This window comes from Theileria equi (genome assembly GCF_000342415.1).
Source record: "Theileria equi strain WA chromosome 2 map unlocalized gcontig_1105316255037, whole genome shotgun sequence".
Lineage (NCBI taxonomy): Eukaryota > Apicomplexa > Aconoidasida > Piroplasmida > Theileriidae > Theileria > Theileria equi.
In genome coordinates, this window is record NW_004668230.1 from 1,737,135 (window position 1) to 1,762,247 (window position 25,113).

The following is a 25,113-nucleotide window of genomic DNA, read 5'->3' on the forward strand; positions in this document are numbered from 1 at the left end:
CATGGAAAGACAAGTAAAAATGACGTGGACACAGTCTTGAACTCAACAATGAGATATATCACAAAGACTAGTTTTCATAAGATTAGCAGGGTCGTACAGATTATAAATAGCTAGTTACAGATTTTCCTGAGAACATACTGTAGAATACCTCCATGGGCATAATATTCCCCCTGTTAATTTGTATAATTTGTTTTTCAAGCTTACCTCGATTTGTGTATCTATTCTGCATTTTGTTTGGAATGAGAGTCCGGTATCTGTGACCACGTTTACGACTTCACCTGGGCCAAGTTTTTTTGTGATTTCAATGGTGAATTTCTCAGTTCCTGCAATGTGATGATGATCCAGGAGATTGACTTACCCTTGATTCCGAGGGAGGCAGCATTTTGTCCGTCCATAAACTGTAGAGGAAGAATTCCGCAACCAACTAGATTTGTTCTATGAATTCTTTCGAATGATTCTGCAATGATAGCACGGACTCCAAGCAATGCTGGTCCCTTTGCTGCCCAATCGCGTGAACTTCCAGTACCATACTCTTTTCCAGCAACTACGATTAGATTTGTGTTGCTGTTCTTGTATAGTTGGGATGCGTCAAATATGTTCATAAGTTGACCGGTAGGATGATGTATAGTTTTTGGCCCTTGATTTGGACATAAAAGATTCGATAGCCTTATGTTTGCAAATGTACCTCTGGCCATAACTTCATCATTTCCTCTCCTTGATCCGTAAGAATTGAAATCCTTTGGCAGAACATTCTTGCTAGTCAAAAATTGTGCTGCAGCTGATCCCTTTGCAATGTTCCCAGCCGGGGAAATGTGATCAGTAGTAATACTATCTCCTAGGTAAAGCAATACAGAGGCGTCCTTGATGGGAGAAACGGGTTTGAGTTCTTTCAAACTCATATCAGCAAAGAAGGGGGGATGGTGAATATAGGTTGATTCTGGATCCCATGGATACAATTCAGACTTTGGAGCTTCTAGCGCCTTCCAGGAATCACTACCCTCGGTGATGTTATGATAAACCTCATTAAAGAGCTCAGCTTTGACATGATCCGTCTCCACCTGTGCAACCAATTCCTTGGATGGCATAAGATCCTTAAAGTAGACGTGTTTGCCAGTCTTCTTGCTAACACCAAGTGGCTCAGTGGCAAGATCAATATTGATACGGCCAGCAAGAGCATAAGCCACAACGAGTGGTGGGGAGGCCAAAAAGTTCGCTCTAGTATGTGGGTGTACACGACCTTCAAAGTTTCTGTTTCCAGATAGTACAGAAGCAACTACAAGAGAGTTGTTGTTTATGCACTCTGAGACCTCAGGATCCAATTCACCACTGTTACCGATGCAAGTCATGCAACCGTAACCCGCAATATAGAATCCGAGCTTTTCCAATGGATCGATCAAGTTACTCAATTCCAAATACCTTGTTACTGTCTTGGAACCTGGAGAAAGTGAAGTTTTGATGTATGGCTTAACAGAGAGACCATGTTCTACTGCAGCCTTGGCTAGCAAACCAGCAGCTAACATAACGCTAGGATTGCTCGTATTAGTGCATGATGTTATACTTGCAATAACAACGGATCCATGGTTGAGCTCATAATCCTCTCCCTTGTATGTGAATTTGGAAGGCTTATTATCAGATTCTACTCCATAACCCTTAGTATCTTTAGAAGTTAGGAGAGTTGAAAAGGTAGACTTAACTTTTGTAACCTCAATATTGTCCTGAGGACGTTTTGGACCAGCAATTGACGGCTTCAAGGTACTCAAGTCTAGCCTGATAACAGATGTATATTTAATTGTTGTGTTTGGAGCCGCTCCGGCATGCAAACAGTTTTCACGTGCATATTTATCCAAGAGTTCAACCCTCTCTGGACTTCTTCCGGTTTGCCTCAAATAGTCGAGCGTTAAGTCATCAATTGGGAAAAATCCCATTGTGGCTCCGTACTCTGGTGCCATATTTGCAATTGTGGCACGATCAGCCAAAGTTAGATGCTTGACACCCTCTCCAGTAAATTCTACAAATTTTCCAACAACACCTGGACCGGAACGCAATATTGAAGTTATTGCAAGCACGATATCAGTGGAGAAGACATTTTCTGCAGGCCTTCCAACTAATTCAAATCCAACAACCTCTGGCAATACCATAGATATTGGTAGCCCAAGCATAGTGGCTTCAGCCTCTATACCACCTACACCCCAACCAACAACTCCCAAACCATTAATCATAGTTGTATGGGAATCTGTTCCGACAACTGAATCTGGATACAATAATCCATCCTTTTCAAATAGGGAACGTGCGAGGAACTCCAAGTTAACCTGATGAACAATTCCAGATCCTGGAGGTACAATTAGGGTATTTTTAAAGGTCTGTGCTCCCCACTTGAGGAATCTAAATCTTTCAGAGTTTCTACTCATTTCAGTTTCTTGGTTCAATTTCAGAGCTTTGGCATTTCTGCTAAAATCTACCTGTACAGAATGATCTATGACAAGATCGACTGGAACAAGCGGATTAATGCATTTTGGATCCTTTCCAGCCTTTGAGACGAATTCACGCATAGCAGCCAAATCCACAATTGTAGGCACTCCACTAAATATTATATCTCGTCTTTAATATAACTTACGTGAAGTCTTGCAACAAGACTCTTGATGGAATAAAGGGGATTTCTGTCTTGTTTAAGCTGTTTTTGGACCATCCCAGAATCTTTTCTACATCACCACTCGTTGTGCTAAAGTATTATAATGATCCTCCGATAGATAATATGTATATATTGACACAATCGATGTGAACATACCTATACTCATCGCAATTGCGTACTGCAGCCTCTAATAAGACCCTAATGGAGTATGGGAGCTCCAACAAGCGTGGATCCTGAAGATCGGGAAGTGCAAAGTATTGTTTGTCAGTTCCCTTAAGGGACCTTTTCAGTTTCTCAAATGGATTAGTCCTCAATGACGACATTTTCCTAATTTGTCCTAGCATACCGGGGTTAACTTTCAAACCGAGTGCCCCGGGAATGAGTTGCGACATATTATCAGCTATTTGACGAAATAGCACCAATAAAATCCACAAAATTGAGTTATAATACTCCTACAACGAAGAATTATTTATCTGAACGAGCTGTGACTCTTTATGTTCGAGTAGTATCCGTAAGAAAGAACTTAGCGTCTTTAAGGCATACTACGCACATACAGCACACTAATGCCTCCTTAAAACGACACTTAGCAGAAATGCCTTTTTAAAGAAAACTTTGGCGTGAATATTTTATGTAGTAAGACGGCGCACGCGCTCCATACAATCTTGTGCTGGGAGGCTCAGACTCCCACGGGTACAGATACCAATCTAGACTAAACTCCACCTCTAAAGAGTCAAACAATGAACTTACAGCGAGTAATGATACCCGGTACAAAGCCATACTAGGCACCCGCGGAGCCAGTCCTCCCATACTACTATCTAAATTTGTATAAAAGCGTGATTTTATTGAGCAAGGCTCTAGAAGTCTCCCTTGGCAAACTTCTTTTTCTTACTTCCTCTCAATAGACCAGTCCTGCGAGCAGCAATAAGACCGACCTTTTGACCAGGAGGAGCCAATCTAGAGATAGTGGATGGATGACCAATATGCTGATGGTTACCACCACCATGAGGATGCTCAACTGGGTTCATAGCAACACCTCTAACCTTTGGCCAGCAGTTGCGCTTGGCCTTATACTTGTGATAGGCAACACCAGCCTTGAGCAATGGCTTGTCAATTCTGCCACCGCCAGCAACACAACCAACTACAGCTCTTGCGGAGGAGCTAATGGTTTTTCTGGTGCCGGATGGGAGTCTGATTCTGGTTAGCTTGCCATCATCAGAGTGACCAATAACAGTTGCATAAGTACCAGATGTCTTGGCCAAGCGACCTCTGTCACCCCTCTTTTCTTCAAGGCTGCTAATGATAGTACCCTCTGGCATTTTTGAGAGAGGCAAGCAGTTTCCGATAGATAGCGATGCTCCAGTACCGAAATAGACAAATTGACCAGTATACATACCCTCTACTGCAATTAGGCGCTCAGTGTCAGTGCCGAACTTGTAAGCATTCCTAAAAGCAACCTTTGCGAGGGGAGCACCCCTACCGGGATCGTGAACTATATCCTTCACAACACCCTTGACGTAGCCGTGGTTTTCCGCATAGTCCAACTTGCGGAGTTTGACGGCTCCCTTTCTTTTATGTGTATGGGCCTTGAAAACGGACCCTCTACCCTTCCTCTGACCTATAAATTGGGTTATATTTGTGAAATGACAACGAATAATCTGGTTTGGTCATGGAAAACGTACTTCTAATAACGCGACCCATTGCGAAGGCTCAGAGATATCTTAACTTGAAAAGAATTAAATAAAATGAACGAATTGACAAAATATTGTACGTAAATTTAAAAAGACGAGGGACTGATTAGTGATTCAATCAATATCCCACGACAATCTGTCAATTTCCCCAGAATTTGAACAAACAATTTAAATTTATTGTACTTAAAAATGATTTAAATATCCTGATTCGATTCAGGGGCCAATCTTAGTATCTAAGCGGATATGCTGTCGATGAAAGGGCATGGGGAGCTTCCCCACCTTCGTCTGTATACACCCTGTTCCTCCGTTAGACCTCCGACCTCTATCATCTTTGTCGCTATATTCCTAGCAATCTGCTACATTTTTATCATAATACACATGTCTTCTGCTTGTGTATGGATTTTTAACAGCGTCCATACTATCTACTCGGACACCTTACACTTGCCATCCCCCGCGCGTTAGCGAAGGGCTTTTGGTTATTAAATACATGTATTTTAATGACAACTTAGTATGCTCATGAATGTGATGAGGTCCTGCACAGGACAATGTGAATCAAACGCTCGGAAGCATGTACTCTGTCTGCAGTGTTATGTGTGATTGTTCGGATTTCCACATGTTGTGGTCCTTTAGAACCTTTAGTATTTCAACACTTATTACGTTACAAGCGGAGTGTGCTGTTGTTAGAGCCTGTAGATTCAATGAGAATAGAATTGGAGTCTTGCCTTTTGAAAGGTTTCGCCGCTCATGTACGACCCGGTTGAGTGTAGATATGCGATAGTGCTCAAATTTGAGCAGTAACCGAGATGCAGCACCGTTATCCCTGGGTCCACGGACTCGTAGTACTTTTCTTCCTGTCGACGTTATGAATTATGTGTATTCCGACGTACGCTACTCGTCAGATCTAAGGCAGTCTTGAGATTACCGTCCACATCAGTGAATATGTACTGATTATAGATATGTCTGCTTCGATATACGTACCAGTGAACAGGCGGAGATAATGTCAGAGACATGGATTCCACAGTCGATTAGAGCTAGACATAAGCCCATCAACGATGCAGACAGAAGCCCTCCGTCATCGTTTTGTATTATTAAGAATGCATCTATGACTTGGCGTGGATAATCCTTGAATATAATGTGCCTTTCAAAGACCTCCAGTATGGAAGTCCTTAAAATATCCAGAGTTTTGCTCGAATGTACCGAGGAATTTGACTTTATTTCCAAATTCATATATCCAGAGTCTCCAAATATCTTTTTATTCGATGGTTTTGGTAAATTTACTAGACATTTAACCTTCGTGTTACCCAAACTTGCGATACAAGAACCCGAAAAGGAAAGAGAGACGGACAATTTAATATCTGCACAAATTATCAGTTTGTATTTCAGAAAACATGTGTAAAAACCTACTCAGAGGTCGTATCTGGTTGAAATCTCGACCCTGGACACCTTCCATCATACTCGCCTCTAGCATTTAAAGAAGATAAACAAGTTGAATATCACAGACTACACATATACATGTTTGGAGAAAATTAAATTAAATCAATACTTTCAAAATGATAAAACCCTAGCGTTTTCCCTATCATTGAAGCAAAGCAGGTTGCGAAAGATGGCGACGATATTACATATTGATGGTTTTGCATCAGTATCACTTCTGGAATCATTGTTAAGTGGATGATAATTCCCTAAATCCAGAATACTGTCTGTGATTCTTGATTCAAATACTCCCTTTAACACATTTACTGAATTTGCTAGATTTTCATAGACTATACGGATATCATCGATATCATTGCCGGATTCGAGTACAGAAAGAACCATTTGTGGAATATTAAATATTTCTGTAATTGGATTTGTAACCAACTCGTTTAGCCTGCAAAGTGTGTAAATTGGATCAGTGCAATCAACAGGTATAAACAGAGCCTGGGTTAAAAATAGCAGATAGTTACGATGTTTCATTCTCATTTCTTCTATACTTATACCGTATTCAATGTCATGTATCATATTCCATGACTTATTTATAACCCACGAGAAATAAGTACTGAAGCAGTGGATCAAATGAATCAACAATAATGATACTTTACAAAGATATTTTCTAAACATTTCATCAGACAGCGCCTTTGATTTTAATAAAATGCAGTATACGTCATTCTTGAAGTTTGTATATCTTATAAAGTGCATGAAGATATCCGAATACATCTTCATGCTCTCAGTGGTCAAAAACATAGTTATAGGACCATCTTTGACAATTTTAATCGTTATGTGCTGAATATAACCTCTTGAGTTTGTGATTTGAGGTTCCATTTCAAAGTGAAGTGAAGATATTATTTCAGAGAGGGTGGATATTGAAATACCTGATAGTGTACAGAAACTATTATGTTTTATCCAGTCAGATATGGCACTATATAGGATCTCAGTAGTCTGTTCATGTTCTTGTATGCCACAAGATCCACTACGCAAGTGTTCTGTGAGGGATTCAGCAAAATCCCCAAATTGTAAGGACACAATTCCATTTAGCACATATAAATAGTGGTTGAAATAAAATTTTCCGTCTAGAATGTTCTTAATAAAATTCGATCCAACCTTAATATTTAGCTGGAATTGGAAGTCCAAACGTTCGAGTAATTTCAGTTCAGTATGTTCAACGTCGTAACTGCAAAGTGATGCTAGATTTTCTGGTAGGTAGAGATGTTGAGGCCAATGAGTTTCATTTCTGTTCTTAGTAGGATTGATAATATCTATTGTGTTTGTTATTTTCATCATTTTTTCTATGCTACCATTGAATGATTTGAATATAGAAGATCCAAGATAATTAGAAATACTACCTTTTGAATTTTTCATCGTGTTAAATAACAAAAATTTATATAGATTTGTGCAGTTTTTGTTCTTAGACGCTTCTGAATCTCTCAATAGTAACAATAACAGATTTATCATAACATTGCACATGTCTGACTTTCTGTATTCCTTTAAAGCCATAGAGTTTAAAAAAAGTTCCATAAGGTTCGCCAACGATCCAAAAATTGGCATATATGACATTAGTTTAATACACAAATGATATACTCCTACATTTTCACTTTCAATTTTTTCATTGTTAGAATCATCTTCACTTCTGAAGAGATTAAAGTCATACAAATCCATCAGTGGTGATTTCAACGAGTCCGCATCATATTTTCTTTCTGGCATAAATTTGTTTGTAATTACGTTATTTTTATCACCATTAGTTTCCCCAAACTCCTTTTTTAACTTTTTAAAGTAGTTTTTTTGTATGTCAAACATTATAAAGCGCCAATCATCTAGAAGCATTTTTAGGACACTGCAAAATCCACCAAAATCCTCATTCCAATTCCAGTCATATGCTATATCATAGTTCGTTCCTTTTGGTTCACCTTTAAACTCATTCCCATAGTTGGATATCAAAATATTTAGTGTATGAGGAAAGGGCTTTCTGTTTATGGACGCTTGAGACAGATCGTCTGTGGTATTCAGAGCATTTTCCAGTTTGAACAAGAGATGGATAGCAGATCCAAGGCGAGAAATATGTAGTAGCAACGATCTAATAGCAGAAGGAGAGACATGTGGGCTATTTACCGATGGCGAAACTGTTATTATTTCAGGAAATACACCTAGGGATGCCCTTTTTCCAGACACTAACGGTACAAACAATGGTCTAGCGTCATAACCACTTATTAAAGATAATACCTTGTGTATGATCCATATTTCATTTTTAGTTGTGCTAGAGTTATAACCGGGTACATGGTCCGCTTCTTCAACAGAACCAGGGTTAGCCTTTGATGTCGAAGCTAATTCTCGCTTTTTCATTGACCACTTGTACTTTACAATGCGTTTTTAGTGTAAAACTGGATTAGAGTAAAAATAGGGAGAATTTTACCCAGTTACAAATTCTAACAGTATCAGAAAGATATTAATAACTATCAGAAAGGCACGCAGATACGTACGTACTGAGTGGAATAGGAGAGACAATTGGTTCTTTATATTGCTTGTAGAGTTTGGTTTATCCAATCCAAGTGGTCTTAGTACTCTCCTTTCATTTAATATACCCATGGCATTTAGTATAAGGGCAGCAGCCTCTATTAGATGAATAAAACAGAGCGCCATCTTTAAAACTATCAGTTTAAACAAGAGTACAATTCTATATCATGCAATACAAGTTGCTTCGTTCCAACTACATTATTACTAGTCTAAAGTATGACTTCTACGATAGGAACCCTAATCTAAGATTGAAATTTAGAATGAAATGAGGTTAATAGGGATAATCTCCCGTAAATACTTAGTCCTTCCTCTATGGAAGTATAAGTTGAGTAATTGCAATGTGTAACGATATTTTGTACCAGCGTTGCTTGAGTATCACATTCAGAAGATTTTTACGGGAAATAAACTTGTTACATACACAACAACCAATTATATGGACAAAAATAGATAACAAATGTAATCTTACCTGATTAACTCACGCTATGGTGTCTGGACAGTTACAGATACCAAACAGTCCAGGTATTTCTGCCTAAAATTCACATACATCATTATTAAAGATGACGGAAGGTAGTGGTGATAAATTGACTGTCCATTATCCTGTACAAAGTCCTCCTCTTGGCGCTATTGTAGTATTTTGCATCTCAAAGTATCTAGAGAAGGAGAGTAATCTCCTAGTGGATTTTCTGCTTGATAATAAACTATCTAACAACCAATTTTTACTGAATAATACGCCTTGCAACGAAGTCGAACTGCTAACATCGTTATGCCAAAAGCTCCCTCACTGTGAAAAGCTTTTGGATGCCGACAAATCCGAATTGACATTTTGGTTAGATAATTTTACAACTGAAAAGAAAGCGTTATCGGAAAAAAAGCAGGTGCATCCTTTGGGCGAAGAATATCTAGGAAGAATGAATACTCATCTGACATACAGAACATACATCATTGGTTATCGCCTATCACTTGCTGACATTTTACACTACAGTCTTGTAAGAAGGTACTTGTTCATTTAATAAAATGAACTTAAAATTATACAGATTTTCTGACTTGGATGCTCACAAATCAAAGTTTCCACACCTTGCGAGGTGGTATAAATTCGTCTCAAATTCTCCTGGTATATCCATCATCTTGATTTATATGACAATATTAGGTATATCCACAGGACTAGGGTCTTTAGAGGGGATAATCAACAAACAAGTCTTTAGGAAACCATTCACAAAACAAGAACAGCAAGACAATTCATACAAGGGTACACTTAGTTTTTTCGACTTATAAATATTCAGGTGTTTTAAAGGATGCTATAGAGGGTCATGTTGTCACGAGGTTTCCACCAGAACCATCAGGATATTTGCATATTGGTCATGCCAAGGCAGCTTTGCTGAATTATTATTTTGCCCGGAAATACAATGGCAAATTACTCGTACGATTTGATGATACTAATCCATGTAAGGAGAAGGATGAGTACGTAGAATCCATCCTGGAAGATCTGGGCAAGCTTGAAATTGAATATGATGAGTTGAGCTACACATCCGACTACTTTGACACATTTCAAGAATATGCCATACAGCTCATTAAGGATGGCCATGCATATTGCGATGACACTGATGTGGAAACTATGCGTAAGCAAAGAGGTGAAGGAATAGAATCACCGGCCCGCAACAATAGTGTTGAGACTAACTTGCTATTGTTTCAAGAAATGATGAAAGGTAGTGAAGTCGGTGTTAAAAACTGTTTGAGGGCTAAAATGGACATGAGCAGCAAAAATAAATCATTGAGAGACCCAGTATTTTATCGTTGTATCGTTGACGTTCCACATCATAGACAGGGAACAAAGTACAAGATCTATCCAACATATGAATTCGCATGCCCAATTATAGATTCTCTACAGGGAGTTACACATTCATTGCGTACAAATGAATATTCTGACAGAATTCCACTTTATAAATGGGTTTTGGAAAAGTGCAATATGAGGCATGTGGAAATATATGAATTTAGCAGAATGAATTTTGTAAAAACTACTTTGTCTAAGCGTCGATTGCGATGGTTTGTTGATAATGGTATTGTAACAGGATGGGATGATCCACGCATGCCCACTGTAAAAGGTATATTGAGGAGAGGCCTAACAGTCAAGGCTCTCCTGGATTTTGTATTGGAGCAGGGTCCATCTAAATCCGTGAACTTGATGGAATGGGATAAATTGTGGGCAAAAAACAAGCAGATCATAGATCCTATAGTTCCAAGGTATGCTGCTGTTGGCACTGATTATGTCGTTCTTAAATTAACAAACTTTTCTGGAAATGATACTTCTAAAAGGGCACTTCATCCAAAGAATGCAGAATTGGGAGAATGTGATATTTGGTTTACAGATTCAGTTTTGATTGAAAAAGCTGATGCAGAACTAATTGAGAATAATGAAGAAATAACTCTCATGAGATGGGGAAATGCCTTTGTCAATACTGAGACATGGGAGGCTGCTTTGAATCCATCTGGAAACTTTAAATCAACCAAGAAAAAACTGCACTGGCTACCAAACTTGCCTGGGCAGGTTAGTTTTATTATATCGCAAAATAAAAGTACAGCTTGTACCATGTACACTGACGGAATACGGTTATTTAATAACTGTGGATAAAATAGACGCTCAGCTTCTGACAGATGACGACAGTATACGGGCATTCCTAGAACCACAAACCGAATGGGTTACCGAGTGTTTGGGAGAAGCTAACTTGAGACACTTGAAAGAAGGTATTTAATTGCATTGACTCTACGATACTACAGGTGATATGCTCCAACTAGAAAGGCGTGGGTATTACATATTGGATAAGGTTTCAGATGATGGAAAGATGACCTTTGTTCAGATTCCGGTAAGATGACTATTTATGGGAGTTCATTGTCGCCATCAGGACGGAAAAGTGAAAAAGACCCAAGGAAAGAGTTCTTAAATCACATTTAGTTTGCTAAATATTACACACTATCCTCACTGTACATGAAAAGTGATGAGTCAATACTCCGGCTGCACACTAATGCAGATTCCGTGGCTCGTGGTCGTAGAAGGTAGGTATGAGATCTGTAGCCTTGAGAACAGATTAAGTTTGCGCAAAATTGTGCGTCTTTATGAATTTGAAGTTTGAATACAGTAGTGACGTTGTCAGCTTTCCGAAAAATGAAATTGTAGACCAATAGATTGACGCACTTTCCCAAGAACCCAGTATTTTCAAACAAATAGATTCGCATTTTGTGTAAAAATGACGACTGAGGGCGCTCAAGCGGGAGTTGATGAACATGGTTCCGTTCATACAGTAGAGGATTGTACATCTCAACTATCAAAAGTCAGTATTACAGAGGGAGAGGGCATTGCCAATTCTTCTGGTAAGTTTATAGTGATATAATCACTGATATGTAGGGGTCGAATGCAATGGTTCTGTTTCTGGTAAGCAGGTGAAGTTACCTGCGAATTTGGAAGATGTTAGTGGTTTGGACCCAGAGATTGTTGAGCGTGCATTCCTTCTATTCATAGATAGAAGCAATGCTTCCGCAAAGCATGCAATCTATGAGACTAGGAACACCTTGGCTGACAAAATTATTTGCAATATATTCAAGAAGTTACACGATATATATGCCAAGGAAGATGAGAGGCATGATTTTGCAGACTTGTTAGATAAACAACGCTATTTCCCGTTGATGAACTTGGAAGCCAACATTCCTGCTTCAGTCCCAGAGAGCATTGTAACAAAATTAAGAGAAATAGCAAATGATACTGCATACAGACATAATTTAGTGGAGAGACTACTTGTTTTAGATGCATTGACTCTGTTCAATATACAGGAGCTAAGGACCTCATGTGAAACATTCCGTCAACCTATAATAGGAGAATTATGGCCAGTGTCACTGAAATTGACTTTGGAGCCAAAAAGCGAGGAGCCAGAACTGCCTAAACAGGATGCAACTGCAAAACCCGCTAGTTTTCATGGTCAATTGGATGGAACATATGTTAACTTCAAACCAGTAAATGCCGATGAACTGAGTGAGGAAGAGGAAGAAGAGGAGGTTTCACCATTTTCAGATGATTTTAAAGTTGAAAAATCCCCAGATATTGTTAGCAACATTTCCAAAGCTGTAGGATATAAGTCAATTTCAAAGATGTTTAGTTCTGGAAGCAAAAAGTTGTTCAAGCAAATAAACAAACTGAAAGTGAAAAATGAAGAGGAAGGATGGGTTAGAGAACCACATAAGAATTTGGAGACTGTCTATCGTATGGAGAATGATATTATTACGATAAAACTAAGAGGAAAGCTTCCATATGATCTCTTGAAAATCTTGACTATTATTAATGAAACAGAGTTTTCATCTGCATGGGTACCATTTGTAAAAGATGCATCAGATTTACATGCTTATACAAAGACCAGTAAACTCATTTACCAAAAGTGTGACTATCCCATTATGGGCCACAAAGAAACGGTGTTGTATGGATTATCTACAAATATACTTGAAGAGGCAAATTGTGTTGTAATAGCATGTCGTAACCCACCAAATACTCAGGGTGAGTTTGAAAAGTTCGGCAGAATATTGAAGAAGGGAGGAATACCTGATACCGGCAAAGTTATAAGTCGTGACGGTGACGATTATAAGTTCTTGGATCATGTCATGGAAAAATTCTCAGCCAAAACTTATCAAAGGGGACAAGAGATATGTTTTGTTCTATTTCCAGCGGGAGAACATACTATTCTGGAGTTTTACCTGAATATTATTTTGGAAGCCAAGATTCCCATGAGTTTCGTGAAATTCATTGTTAAGAAAGTAGCGTCAGGAATGTACAAAAAAATCGCACAACAAGGCAAACGATTTGATGATGGACAATTTACTGAGTGTATTAGGAAGAGACGGGAATTTTATAGCTGGATGGAGAAGATTTACGAAGATTACAAGGCAGTACACGAGAAAGATAATAAAGAAAAATTCAAACATATGAGTACATATGATCCCAATCAGGAGTTGTAAAAATTTCAACTAATTCTGAGTAATCTTTCACCTATACGTATGAATCTTTTTCGTTTTTTGCTTTTATATGTCTTCTTTTTCATATTAGTTGCCCAAGTCTTTGCGAGAATTTCGTTCTTAATCTCGTCTAATTCTGTTTCCCATGCGATTGTATAATTTATGGCAGTTGGAAGATTCATGGGCCGAGAAGGATGACCCAGAGCGTATTTTTGCATAGCATTACATAGACTTGCCATGTTATTGAAATTTATAAACTGAATTTGAGTAGAAGCAGATGGTTTCCCGACCATATGTCTATTTTCAGAACAAAACGTTCTTACACACCGCGATAAGCCTTTTAACGAACGCACAAGTATCATACCAGTGATCATGATCCAAACATGGCTTAAATTAGAAACCAGAATTGATCAAGAAGGGAAGTATTTCCAGTAGTGCAGATCTTCAAAACGTCATCCTTGCAAGCAACCTGACACCCGAGTGTAGAGTTTATAAATGGCAAGAATATAAAGCCATGTATATATTCAACACGATTTGATAATTACAACGCTAATATCGTTGGAAGACTCGATCTTGCTACAAACAATGTGCGTGTATCCTTTGGAGTTGTCTGAATTGGTACATATTAAAGGTAAAGGAACTTACCAGTAAATATGGGAGCCTTGTTATTATATTCACTGTGAAATGTGTATATTGAAATTATAAACATGTTCGACCCGTTTGACAAAAGTTTGCTAAATTGTAATGAATAATGATTCAATGGCAAACCATGCATTCTTAAATAGGCAAAATATGTACTCCGATGATATGATTCCATTATCAATCTTGTAAAAGTTTAGTGAATCTTTTGTTTCAGTTTCGAGATTTTCCAAGGGATCGTTCTGGAGCAAAGTTGAATGATATAAGATAGACAAACCTTTGTCCATAAGTTTACCATATCGATGAATTTTACCAACTGAGAAATTGGATGGTTCAAGGAACCATCCTGATTGGATTTTTCATGTAGATTTTTTTGATCCAACTCATGAATAAGATCTCCAATGAGCGAGCCTCTTCCATCTTTATTTTTTTCAAGAGTATTATAAATCTTCTCTATTGAATTTTTGTGTTCAACAAACTTTTCTAGATTAGGTTTTGAAGGATGGAGATCCTTTTCAGAGTAGGAGATTTTTCTGCGTTTGAAACCAGAATGGCCTGTATCAGTATCTCCTACAACTTTCCAGCTGTCTGATAACAAAGAATAGAAATTCAAGTTTCCTAGGCTTTGATGCTTGATCTTTTGGGGTATCTATTTTGTGGAATAAGCTTGAGTCCAAACGAACCTTTATATGTTTTGTAGTTGCTACAAGTACTTCTACAGTTACGTCATCGCCTATATTTTTCAGCGCAGCCATAATATCATCTTTATTGATTTCATCAAGCCTTTCTGTGGATATAATCACGGTAGCTGGTGACACGTGCGATAAACTTTTTTGGATTTTTTTGTACCGTTTCGTAGGTCCACTAAATCCAGACAACTCCTTCAAGTCAATTTTCAGGACTATTGTGTCATCTGCATGAGGTTAACATATAGCTCTAAGATTTACCGTTGTTTTTGTGAGTTTCGGTGCAATTGGAGAGGCCAAGTGTTTTATATGCTTCAGAATCCAACTGCAGTTTGGTTTTAAAATACTAAAAACTTACCTTTAGGTGTAATACTGAGGAAACATCGATGAAGAAATTAGTATTTACTGGGTGCCTTCCAGTTACATTGTATACAATCAATCTTTTGGGTATTATCCAGGTCGATAAGAAACGAAGATCACAGAGAGTAGAAAGCCGAACACCTTTCACCAGAAAGCTCGTATTCTAAATGAGAAAAATATCCAACTAGACATATTACTTTAAATTTATAGAACATAAAAGCTATGTATTATACCGAAACAGTGTCAATAACGGGACCTGGAAGTCCAACAGTTGAGGGATGTACCAAGGTTACCTAAATAAATACAAAGGATGTCTAAAAACAACTTTAAGAGCATATAAACACCACGAATTGGAGATAATACTAGGATTCTTACGGTTTTATTCAGAGAAGACGAATAAATAAGGTCCCTGATCTTACAAATGACCTCATCGGCCTCATTTATGGAACCATCAGCAGATACTAGGGAAAATACAGACGAAATGTACTTGAGACAAGGGGAAGTGCGGTACATACTAAAAGAAGAGAAGATCCGTATACAACATCACACAAAGGTACACAGTGCTAACCTTTAGGAGCACATCCCAGCATAAACAGAACATACAAACATATTGTACGCATCTAGGTACTGATAGAAAAATGGAACGAGGAAAAAAAACGCTGGATCTGGATTAAATGTAGGGTTAGGCTTCTGTAAAGCGAAAAATATGCCGAATTGATTCCTCAGCAATAAAGTAAAGTTGGGAAGACTCATATTGAGGTTCAAATATCAACCTAATAAGATCGGTAAAGCAATACGGGAACAACATACAACTCACTGAGGTTTAGACACGGATGAGCTAGAAGTAGGGTTTGCCCGTGGTATGGATCGCCCAGGCATGTCTATCACTTTTCTGCTTGTTTTTGGAACGTCGCATCTCTGTGTTTTTTGTCTCTGGTAGTCTGAACACTCAACGTATACCATCATTTTGCTAAAATTTGCAAATTAAGGTATTAAAATGATTGCAAAGTCTGTCTTAGGAGCTATCGCTCTCATATATTTGGCAACCTCTGGCGTTGTTTCCGCCGAAAAGAAGAAGAAGAAGAGTGAGAAGAAAGGATCTGAGTCCAAAGCTGGAAAGGCCTCTGTAAATGTCAACAAGGATGTTATAGAGCACGTCACTGTCACCCCAAACGAAGATGGAACCGTAGTTCTCTTCACTGCTCATGAAGGTTATTCGATTGAAAAGGTGTTCGAGGGTTCTACCTTTATTACCAAGTTCAATTTGGAAGCTTACTCCCCTAAGTCTGTGACAAAGCATATGAAGAATGGTAAGATCTATGTAACCGCTGCCGTAGAAAACGCTCTACATCTTGCTTACAAGAAGGATGGTGACAAATATGAAGAAATGCCAATTATTGACTTCTATGAGGAGGTTTTATTAAAGGGACGCGAGGTTGCCACCGTTGACCTTGAGAAACTCGAGGGACCTCTTTTCACCGTTACAACTTTTGGATCTGGTAAGAAGCACACATTCTCTTCAGAAAAGAAGCGTGTCGGCAAACTTGTTGCTGACGATGATACCCTCATTAAGGGTGAAGAAGAGTTTGTGACGGAATTGTGCGTCTTTGTTGGCGGTGAAAAGAGCGTAGCTAGAGTTGTTTATCTCTACAAGGGCGATAGTAGAATCAAGGAGGTATTCTTCCAAAAGACTGAGGAGGGCTGGACCAGAGTTGAGGTTGATACCGCCGCCGAAATTTTGCATAGCATAGATTCTACATTCTCTGCTGATTATAAAACTATCTACGACGGATTCTCCGCATACAGCGTATTCTTTGCTGTTTTGGCTATTGCGTTCTCTACCGTCTTCTAAACTGCCAATTACAAGTATGGAACAGTCTCAAGATTTTGACTTAAATATTTTATTGCTACACAGTGAGATTTATACAGAACGCAGTTTGTATTTTTACTGGAGTTCCCTGCATAATAGCTTTCTCATTCCGTAGATGATTTGTCGGACGTCATGCTTTCAACTAGTAGGTGCCCTGCCTAGTATATGATACCGGATTCCGCGTCATGTGCAAACTTTAGATCCGTTCCTGTCCTGTGAGTGGACCAATAGAACTCATTAGTGCTAGTAGAACATGATGCTAGCAAGTATGTCGATTCTGAAACAAGTTTATCAGGCCGTTTCAAGGTACAAGCTGAATCTCAAGCCTTTGGGATGCATAATCTTATCATTATGGTAATATACGAAAATGTTAAGTTACTTATATCTCGTGTATGCATTGTTTACAAAGACAATGGCCATTTGTACTGGATAATCTTCGGCTAGACAGATTTTATACAGCTCGAGACGTCTTTAATTACATAACAATATCTAAAAGTAAATTCAAATGTATACCGGTACAATATAGGCATTTTCTGATAAACATAAAAACATATGTGACTAATTTCAAGCCTTTAAGTATTACGAAACATGCATGACATCCCTGGAAAGGTGAGTCGCAAATATACCGAGGTTCCTGAAGATTAACGGACAGTTTCACAAAATCTGACTCATGGATGAAAGAAAATTACAAAATCATTGGTTCGACACTTAGATGCAGACTGGTGCACGTAATGCACAGGATCGATAGCAGATAAAATCCTCCATATGGAACACACACCTTTCCTAAGGCACGGTTCCGATAATTAAAGTTCACAAAATGGTGGAGGGAGAGAAGAAAGAGGGTATTATCACTACTATAGTGAGAAAACCATCCGATAAACCCGAATATGGGTGCGTGGATTCTGCTGTATCCCTGGTACACAACCCAGGGATCCCAGATTGTCATACTCAAGCCGCAAAAGAGATTGTTTTAAGTTCACTAATGAATGACTCGACTGCGTCCGGTATTCTGTCCGCAAAGCATGTCAATAGAGTTCACAAACTCTACAACACTGGCGTGAACTCTATCCAACCCAGTGCCCACGAAGGAAGCAACGCACAGACTGTGCGTAACGAAAGCGTTGAGGATTACAGAATGATTAGAAGAGGTTTAAGTGATAATGTTGCTGCTATGAAGAGCAGGGGTAAGGTAAAGTTTATTAGGCAAACGAGCAAGCCTGCTGGCAAACCTGTAAAGATATCGCAGCCAACAGAATATGGCCACGTTTATCTGAACATTTATGACCTTGAGTCAGTAAACAAGGTCGTAAATGTCGTGGCTGGGACGTTTGGCGCCGGTGCCTATCATGCTGGTGTTGAGATTTATGGATATGAGTACAATTACGGATACACATCGCTTGGAGGGACAGGTGTTATGCAGTCATTCCCACGTTTTCATCCATCGCACGTGTATCGCAAAACTATTGACCTTGGGAAGACTAGATTTTCCCCTCGTGAGGTAAATGAAATTGTAGAGCGCCTGAAGTTACAGTGGCCCGGTAATAAGTATGATCTTTTGAAGAGGTATGTCTATTTTTCCAATTTCATATCATTTTAGGAATTGCCTAAATTTTGCAAATGCCTTTTGTGTTGAATTGGAGGTAGGGGAAATACCTTCTTGGGTTATGGGCCTACAGAATAAGATCAATTGGACCTGTGATAGCTTTAATAGTGGTGCTGCCAAGATTAAGGTTTATTTATAAGATATTATCACATCTACCTTTAGGAATTCGACCGCACAGTAGGTATCAGCAGGGCGTTCGGCACTTTGCAGCGCAAGTTGACAGGCCAAAGTGTTACCAAATGATCAACACATTACAGATAGATGCAAAATTATTACCATTTCAGAGTCGGCCAAATCGACAAAATATGAACCAGACCGTGTCTGACGACGGAATTCTTCGTCCAAGATGCACTACTAATATTTTACAATGAATATCTAAAGTTATGTAGAACGCAAGAGAGCCTCTATCTGAAGTGTTTCAAAAAAAGATGTAGGAGCATCCGAAACCAGAATCTGGAATCTCAGAATAATCAACCCGTTTGGTGCCAATGATTTCAAGAGTCACAAACATAAAGTCTCCAATGTAAATCCGAACATGTATGTATAAGTACGCCAAAGAGTTATTAAGCTACCCAATAGAAAAGCTGAAGTTCCGCAAAACTCATCTTGGACATGTATCCAAAGTATAAATTAGACTCCCAACTGGTCAATAAGTAGTTCCCAGAAACAGTCCAATGTATTTGTCCATCATGCAATTGCAAATGATCAGCATAATCCCCACTGTTGAAAAATTAGTCGTAATCCACAGAGTCCAAATTATCCTTTTGATACACCTCACGATCCTGAACAGTCCTAGTGAAGCGCAAAGATCAACAAACCTTAGTAGATCCATTTCCCAAGTCCTCACCACCTTCTTCTGCCTCAAAAGTATCTAGATCAAACCTGTAGATACAGTGTTTATGAGATCAAAGCCTTTGACTTACTTTGAACCATCGTCTACGGACTTTACATATTCAGAGACAGGCATGTGGACAATCTCCAACTTATTATTTGCAATCTTTTTGCCAGAAAGTTCTTTGCATGCATTAATGACAGTAGCCTCATCTGCAAATTCAATCAATCCAAACCTCCTTTGGCCCTTTGTGACAATGCTGGCGTATACGACATCACCGGCCTGTCTCGCGAAATCTTTCAAATCCTGCCAACTCACAGTTTGATCTAGATTAAGAACTGTAGCTTGACAAGCAGGGTTTGGTTCCCTGGTCATAGTGTTCTTCTTTGGTTGTTCAATGTGTGGTTGTACCTTAAGCCTGGATCCCCAGTATGTTTTCCCATTCATCTCCTTTATAGCGATTTCAGCATCTCTAGGACGTGCATAGTCTACAAATGCAAACTTGCGGCGGAAATCAACCTTGTTGATGTGACCAAACGTGGAAAATTTGGTTGTGAGCTCCTCCTGACTCACTTCGCCAGTAAGGTTTCCAATAAAAATTTTGGTGCGGGAACGTTCTAGAGTATTATAAGGTCTGCGTATAGGACCAGCACCAGAAGGAGCACTTGGTCCAGGTCGACCATATCCCTTATAGTCAGAATCATAGCGTCCTAGATCAGCACCCCCCCTAGATTCCTGGTAGCTATCATACCTACGGTTGTAGTCGCGATTTTGAGGAACTCTGCTGCGATCATACGGAGCAGCTCTATCCCTAACGGGGTACCGGCGATCAGGTCCATTATCATAATACCCATCACGGTACTCCCTGTTCCCACCATAATCGCGATAATCTCTCCCCCCGTAATTATCACGGTATTCCCTATTGTTAGCATATCTACCTGGGGAATTTCGGTAATCTCTCCCTCCGTAATTATCGCGGTATTCCCTGGAACCTCCATATCCCTCGTACTCACGGTTACCAGCGTACCTTCCGGGGGAATTTTGGTAGCCACGACCACCCCTATTATCGGCGACATCCCTTCTACCATACTGTGGACGGGAAGCATAACCTCTATCTACACCTCCACGGTCCATACCGGATCTGCCCAGATTTCCTCTCATTTGTGATTATATACTATGTATAATGAATACGAATCTGATAGTGAATCAGTTCTACTGAGTTATATAAACTGTGTAAAATATGATTGTATATGATAATAATGATTATTATGCAATCACGGCAGATGTGATTCTATGAGATGTATACCCCATCCCATGGGGAAAGGGCTATCTTAGAAATTCTGTACCATCGGTGGTGTCTTAAAGATTATGCCTGAATTTTATAGCATGTGAGTTTACACAGCATCAATAATAGATGTAATTTATCACTACTACTGGGTTTCCGACGGATTTGCCATTCCCATCGGGTCACTCATCAGAATCGTAATCTTCCAGAAATTTCAAACATTCTTCCACTACATTTTGCCTCCTTTCCACCTAAAAACCTGTTACCAGTTACTAAATCAACTGACCTCTTCTGCTCTTCTGTTGGTCTTCTCTATATTTGCGATCGCAGATTTGATATTTTTTACCAAGCTCTTTAATTCCGAAATTACCCCGATGAATTCATTTATGATTGCAACATTTGAAACTTCGTCAGGTTGTGCGATAAATTCCTGATGTGTGTCCTTAATCTTCCTGTTAAAGTGATCAACTATTATCATTTTAATGGAGTTTTCCAGCATCTGCTCGAAGCCATACTCATCAGATACATCCTTAAAAGTTCCCTGTATGTTTATATTACTTGACGTAGGAGAATAACGAACGATGAGTTCTTCGCGCAACCTCAGTAACGCGTCCAGTGCATTTTCTACAAGTTCAGGATCATTGCTATCTAATATTAGTCCTAAAATTCGTTTAAAACTATAATGTTCGGGTTCAAAACTATTATGTTGCAGGTCTTTATTTATTTGTAGATTTAAGCGTTCGATTTCAATAGCTCTGTTTAGTAACTTCCGATTATATCCGGAGGAATATTTGGTTGATTCGCCAAATAGTCTATTCCATAGACACGGAAGTTCATCCAACATTTTACTTAAAGGTATACTGTAATGATTGTACACCTTACACACTACAGTCGTTCCATGTGAAATCACATAACATATACTTGAGAATTTGAAAATAAATCTGGATTATGCGATAGGGATTTTAAAATAACATCTTCCTTTACTACAGTAACATCTCTAAAAACGTCATATATTCTGTCATCGATAACACATTCCATGGGAAGCATGATCTCGAACGAGTTTGGCAAATCCTTTTTTAAAATCCAATACTTTGAAATATTCTTCTTAAGATGTATAGAAAAGATAACCTTTTGAAAGTGTTTGCAGTCCATATATATTTGGTAGATCATTCCTAACTTATCGTCCGGAACTTGTAATCCAATGTTCCACTTTAAATCGAAATACGTAGGATTTGTGTAATTCCATTTGCTAGATTTTATAGTTACCTATAAATTTCAGTGTATATATCTTTTATTTGCTGTAACGAATCTGGACATACTTCAAAATTGTCCAAACTAAGGAACCCATCTTTGGTCTCTTGATTTATACTTTGGAGGACTTGAGAGATATTGGCACTCCCACTGGTTTGTGTAAAGTGAGAATCAGCTGAATTATATATATCCAAGCGAATATTTATGGAACGTACCTGAATGCAAAAAGAGACACGATGGATTGGTTCCTATTGGGAAATAATGAAGACTGACTTCGCTTGGCTGAAATCGAATGGGAAATATAGAGTTGTTATAAAAGCCTAATTTAGCGCTAAATTGACCCCCCGTTACAACTTTTCCATCGCCATCCAGTTGTATATTCCAGGTGTTGATATTTTCATCGTTATTTTCATATTTAACATCAATCGAGGGCTTTACAAAATATATCCCTAGCGTAATACCTGCACATGTATTGTTTTATATGCCAGTAAATGCCAAATATTTTGGAATTTACAACATACCTGCTGTCAAAGCGAAAATAGCACACACTGTGTGCGTAATGAAAAACAATCGCCTTGAGGAGTCGTCATCTTCCATATTCTATTTTTTTCGTATAGATATAATATGAAAATAGTCATGTCAAGTATAAATTAGCCGATACTCTGACCCAAAACTGATGTTAAGACCTATCACGCAATGAGTAATTTTTATTACTTTATCTATAATACATTCCACGTAATAAACATTTTACGGTATTGTCACATTAAATAAATGACAGATTCGCCAAGAATCTGGCACACATTCGTGTTTTGTTGGAAATTAAATGTCAGGAATTAGCACAGAGATATTCTGTTCTTAGTTAGCAAAGAACGACCATGTTATTATAATGATTAATGTAGGAATAGATAAATATGAGGGATTAAAGGAGAGACTAAGAAAATTTAATGAAAAGAAGAAAAAAAAGAGAGTAACAGATGCAAGACTAAATTTTACGCAATATACAGCCCATGTAATCCCATTGTCTACACAGAGATTTATTCTCTCTCCTTTCAACAGATCAGTTTTGTTTTCTCAAATCGGATGTGGTACATTCAATAAGCTTTTTTCTATCAACAATACAACACCCCTCAATATACTAAGAGGTTTGACAAAATTCACACAATTTTTGGAAATCAAACTTATTTACATGAAAATAACGACCTTTAGGATCATATGAACGGTTTGGGTTGCTAAAGTTATGGAAAGGTACAACTCCTCATTTAGCTTCCGGAACGATATTCCCTGGAATTTATATCCTATCTAGATGGGTATCAGACTTGAAATATATTCCTTATAATGATAAGAGGAGGGTGGTATATGTAAAGAGATATTTGTCTCTTTTTTCTGTTTACACGTTCTCCCATTTGTTCAGTTACCCTTTTGATGTAGCCTATACTAGACTTGCTACAAACTATTCAGGTTCTGTTAAAATCAAGTCACATTTAAGATCCGTTTGGAATACCAAAGGTATTTGTTTTCGTGAGTATATCTATGGAATAAAATTGTAGGTATGCAGGGTTTTTATAGCGGATTTTCACTATGTTTAATGTCCACGGCTACATATTTGCTTATTACATTCCCACTTAATGAGAAATTCCAGTATAAGCTTATTGAAAGTGTAAACGATGAGATATCCAAGCACCCGCTACTTAAACAAAATGTGAAATCTATACAACCAAAAGGTATGTAAAGTTTATGCCAACATTTTTAAATGAGTACAGAACTCAAGCCAGTGGAACTGTTCCCTTTTAATTTAATTTTTGGTTCAGTTTCAGCATTCATCGCACGAACAATTACGTATCCACTAGATACGATAAGGTTTGTTTCTAGTGTAAGTAAATTGCCATTCATTATAGAGTCCTATACCAATATGATTCTTGGAAAAACAATTCAAAGTCAATTTATAGTGTTTTAATGGTTTGTTTCTCATATTCATGATTATCGAGATTATGTAGAAATGTACTTCTGGTGGTTGGCTGAGGCTATATTCCGGCTTTAGCATGAAGTGTGTTCTTCTCGTTCCAGAATGTCTTCTTTATGGAACATTTTATTCCATAGTGATCAAGTCGTTGTCTTGAGATTTTATTTATATGCAGTATACGTTGCTTATGTGGGAAGTCCGTTTTCATTCTGCTTTCCGAAACACATCATAAGACCTTAATTTCAACAACTTCACCTATATTTATGTTTATAGTCGAAATGTGTGAGAATGTATACTAGATTTATGTACAATAATGTCTCCAGAGCTTGCATATCTATATTCCGCAACTCTTCGGCACAACCAAAGCAAATTGAACGTACTGAGATTGGGAAAGCTCTATATCCTAATAGAAAAGAGGATAAAACAGGTGTTTCCAGACTATGGGATAAAGTGAAGAGCTTAGTTTCTTCAGATTCTGTAAGTTACTCTATGCGCTGCGATTATCCAACTCTATACTATTGTCTTTATACAACAATATGTTGCTATGAATCTTACAAGATATTATTAGGAAGATCCAGACGCTGAAACTGAGAAATATTTCCAATTTTCGGTGGAAAGGCTTATGGCCTCCCCTGGCCGATTCACATTTGAGAAGTTTCATACGTATCTTGAGGTACTTTGTTTGCATATTGAAAGCTTTCTCACACATAAATAACTCTTCCAGGAACTTTGTACCAAACTGAGGATCATTGGAAAACGTACTATACCAGAGAGTGACATAACAGGACCTTTACTTCAACTTAGAAACCAATGTATGCACTACTTGATGTCTATAGACCTTTTGTAGATCGCATGATGTCAGTCTTGACAAAAACTGAGCTGGAATCAGATTCATATAAGGTGTTCAGCTTTGAAAATAAACGTCTTATAGCCCAAGCTACTAATGTGTGTTTGCAGTTATTATATTTTCCAATTTGTAGTTAACTATAAATGATGTCGAAGAAATGCTACTACATCATGATGTCTGCAAAACGGATCGCACATGGTATTTTAGGAGACTCGCTTTGGGTACATTCTTTCATCTCAAATTTTTCATCAACTTAGGACGCTCGCTTCCTTCATCGCATTCTGAGAGAGAATTTTTAGCATACCAACGCCCTATAGGTTATAATTATCTAAATCTAATAAGCATAATTTAGGTCGCTTAGCGCAACAGTCATATCCAAAGACAGACTCTCTCGAGGCTATAAAGGTCAGAGAAACCTGGGAGAAAATACCATACAAAAAACAACCGTATGTGTTATCCACTATACTAAAAGCGATAATATAGGAGTAAGACC

General features: G+C 38.3%; 14 protein-coding genes across 14 annotated transcripts; 6 read left to right on the forward strand and 8 right to left on the reverse strand.

Moving 5' to 3' along the window:
- Positions 1-110: 110 nt before the first annotated feature.
- BEWA_042630 (aconitate hydratase, putative) lies at positions 111-3,021 on the reverse strand (the record flags this gene model as incomplete). The annotated part of the gene is made up of 5 exons (XM_004833620.1): positions 111-170; positions 205-323; positions 359-2,580; positions 2,615-2,719; positions 2,786-3,021. The coding sequence occupies 5 exons, from the start codon at positions 3,019-3,021 to the stop codon at positions 111-113; spliced, it is 2,742 nt and encodes a 913-aa protein (XP_004833677.1).
- A 462-nt stretch (positions 3,022-3,483) lies between these two features.
- On the reverse strand, positions 3,484-4,558 carry BEWA_042640 (60S ribosomal protein L2/L8, putative; the record flags this gene model as incomplete). Its single annotated transcript, XM_004833621.1, has 2 exons — positions 4,309-4,558; positions 3,484-4,244 (listed from the first exon to the last, which is right to left on the reverse strand). The coding sequence occupies exons 1-2, from the start codon at positions 4,325-4,327 to the stop codon at positions 3,484-3,486; spliced, it is 780 nt and encodes a 259-aa protein (XP_004833678.1). The 5' UTR covers positions 4,328-4,558.
- A 707-nt stretch (positions 4,559-5,265) lies between these two features.
- BEWA_042650 (3' exoribonuclease domain 1 containing protein) lies at positions 5,266-5,767 on the reverse strand (the record flags this gene model as incomplete). Its single annotated transcript, XM_004833622.1, has 2 exons — positions 5,266-5,672; positions 5,722-5,767. The coding sequence occupies 2 exons, from the start codon at positions 5,765-5,767 to the stop codon at positions 5,266-5,268; spliced, it is 453 nt and encodes a 150-aa protein (XP_004833679.1).
- Positions 5,768-5,837: 70 nt separating this feature from the next.
- BEWA_042660 (hypothetical protein) lies at positions 5,838-8,424 on the reverse strand (the record flags this gene model as incomplete). The annotated part of the gene is made up of 2 exons (XM_004833623.1): positions 5,838-8,139; positions 8,269-8,424. 2 exons carry the CDS (start codon positions 8,422-8,424, stop codon positions 5,863-5,865), a joined length of 2,433 nt encoding a protein of 810 aa, XP_004833680.1. The 3' UTR covers positions 5,838-5,862.
- A 431-nt stretch (positions 8,425-8,855) lies between these two features.
- BEWA_042670 (glutamyl-tRNA synthetase, putative) lies at positions 8,856-11,234 on the forward strand (the record flags this gene model as incomplete). Its single annotated transcript, XM_004833624.1, has 6 exons — positions 8,856-9,292; positions 9,333-9,544; positions 9,579-10,840; positions 10,875-11,037; positions 11,071-11,156; positions 11,196-11,234. The coding sequence occupies 6 exons, from the start codon at positions 8,856-8,858 to the stop codon at positions 11,232-11,234; spliced, it is 2,199 nt and encodes a 732-aa protein (XP_004833681.1).
- Positions 11,235-11,537: 303 nt separating this feature from the next.
- BEWA_042680 (hypothetical protein) lies at positions 11,538-13,711 on the forward strand (the record flags this gene model as incomplete). The annotated part of the gene is made up of 2 exons (XM_004833625.1): positions 11,538-11,661; positions 11,696-13,711. 2 exons carry the CDS (start codon positions 11,538-11,540, stop codon positions 13,288-13,290), a joined length of 1,719 nt encoding a protein of 572 aa, XP_004833682.1. The 3' UTR covers positions 13,291-13,711.
- Positions 13,712-14,021: 310 nt separating this feature from the next.
- Positions 14,022-15,778, reverse strand: BEWA_042690 (conserved hypothetical protein; the record flags this gene model as incomplete). The annotated part of the gene is made up of 7 exons (XM_004833626.1): positions 15,348-15,778; positions 15,206-15,265; positions 14,971-15,135; positions 14,874-14,937; positions 14,610-14,839; positions 14,204-14,575; positions 14,022-14,168 (listed from the first exon to the last, which is right to left on the reverse strand). The coding sequence occupies exons 1-7, from the start codon at positions 15,483-15,485 to the stop codon at positions 14,022-14,024; spliced, it is 1,176 nt and encodes a 391-aa protein (XP_004833683.1). The 5' UTR covers positions 15,486-15,778.
- A 98-nt stretch (positions 15,779-15,876) lies between these two features.
- Positions 15,877-16,824, forward strand: BEWA_042700 (ema family member protein; the record flags this gene model as incomplete). The annotated part of the gene is made up of 1 exon (XM_004833627.1): positions 15,877-16,824. Exon 1 carries the CDS (start codon positions 15,970-15,972, stop codon positions 16,822-16,824), a length of 855 nt encoding a protein of 284 aa, XP_004833684.1. The 5' UTR covers positions 15,877-15,969.
- Positions 16,825-17,614: 790 nt separating this feature from the next.
- On the forward strand, positions 17,615-18,819 carry BEWA_042710 (hypothetical protein). Its single transcript, XM_004833628.1, has 3 exons — positions 17,615-18,405; positions 18,440-18,572; positions 18,608-18,819. Exons 1-3 carry the CDS (start codon positions 17,660-17,662, stop codon positions 18,686-18,688), a joined length of 960 nt encoding a protein of 319 aa, XP_004833685.1. The 5' UTR covers positions 17,615-17,659; the 3' UTR covers positions 18,689-18,819.
- A 357-nt stretch (positions 18,820-19,176) lies between these two features.
- Positions 19,177-20,510, reverse strand: BEWA_042720 (conserved hypothetical protein; the record flags this gene model as incomplete). Its single annotated transcript, XM_004833629.1, has 3 exons — positions 19,369-20,510; positions 19,264-19,327; positions 19,177-19,227 (listed from the first exon to the last, which is right to left on the reverse strand). Exons 1-3 carry the CDS (start codon positions 20,436-20,438, stop codon positions 19,177-19,179), a joined length of 1,185 nt encoding a protein of 394 aa, XP_004833686.1. The 5' UTR covers positions 20,439-20,510.
- A 234-nt stretch (positions 20,511-20,744) lies between these two features.
- On the reverse strand, positions 20,745-21,406 carry BEWA_042730 (conserved hypothetical protein; the record flags this gene model as incomplete). The annotated part of the gene is made up of 2 exons (XM_004833630.1): positions 20,745-20,813; positions 20,849-21,406. The coding sequence occupies 2 exons, from the start codon at positions 21,404-21,406 to the stop codon at positions 20,745-20,747; spliced, it is 627 nt and encodes a 208-aa protein (XP_004833687.1).
- A 62-nt stretch (positions 21,407-21,468) lies between these two features.
- Positions 21,469-22,600, reverse strand: BEWA_042740 (uncharacterized protein; the record flags this gene model as incomplete). Its single annotated transcript, XM_004833631.1, has 4 exons — positions 22,335-22,600; positions 22,029-22,274; positions 21,882-21,988; positions 21,469-21,828 (listed from the first exon to the last, which is right to left on the reverse strand). Exons 1-4 carry the CDS (start codon positions 22,408-22,410, stop codon positions 21,469-21,471), a joined length of 789 nt encoding a protein of 262 aa, XP_004833688.1. The 5' UTR covers positions 22,411-22,600.
- Positions 22,601-22,659: 59 nt separating this feature from the next.
- Positions 22,660-23,930, forward strand: BEWA_042750 (conserved hypothetical protein; the record flags this gene model as incomplete). Its single annotated transcript, XM_004833632.1, has 6 exons — positions 22,660-22,955; positions 23,020-23,319; positions 23,361-23,534; positions 23,574-23,670; positions 23,709-23,769; positions 23,808-23,930. Exons 1-6 carry the CDS (start codon positions 22,700-22,702, stop codon positions 23,928-23,930), a joined length of 1,011 nt encoding a protein of 336 aa, XP_004833689.1. The 5' UTR covers positions 22,660-22,699.
- A 131-nt stretch (positions 23,931-24,061) lies between these two features.
- Positions 24,062-25,103, forward strand: BEWA_042760 (conserved hypothetical protein; the record flags this gene model as incomplete). Its single annotated transcript, XM_004833633.1, has 7 exons — positions 24,062-24,250; positions 24,342-24,446; positions 24,498-24,585; positions 24,621-24,718; positions 24,754-24,841; positions 24,878-24,937; positions 24,973-25,103. 7 exons carry the CDS (start codon positions 24,062-24,064, stop codon positions 25,101-25,103), a joined length of 759 nt encoding a protein of 252 aa, XP_004833690.1.
- Between the last annotated feature and the right edge of the window lie 10 nt (positions 25,104-25,113).

What these genes read in the sequence shown, in the direction of transcription:
- BEWA_042710 (XM_004833628.1), top strand. Translation starts at nt 17,660, where the DNA reads ATGGTGGAGGGAGAGAAGAAAGAGGGTATTATCACTACTATAGTGAGA. An exon ending in AAGTATGATCTTTTGAAGAG is followed by an intron (nt 18,406 to 18,439) that starts GTATGTCTATTT and finishes ATATCATTTTAG; the next exon opens with GAATTGCCTAAATTTTGCAA. An exon ending in GTGGTGCTGCCAAGATTAAG is followed by an intron (nt 18,573 to 18,607) that starts GTTTATTTATAA and finishes ATCTACCTTTAG; the next exon opens with GAATTCGACCGCACAGTAGG.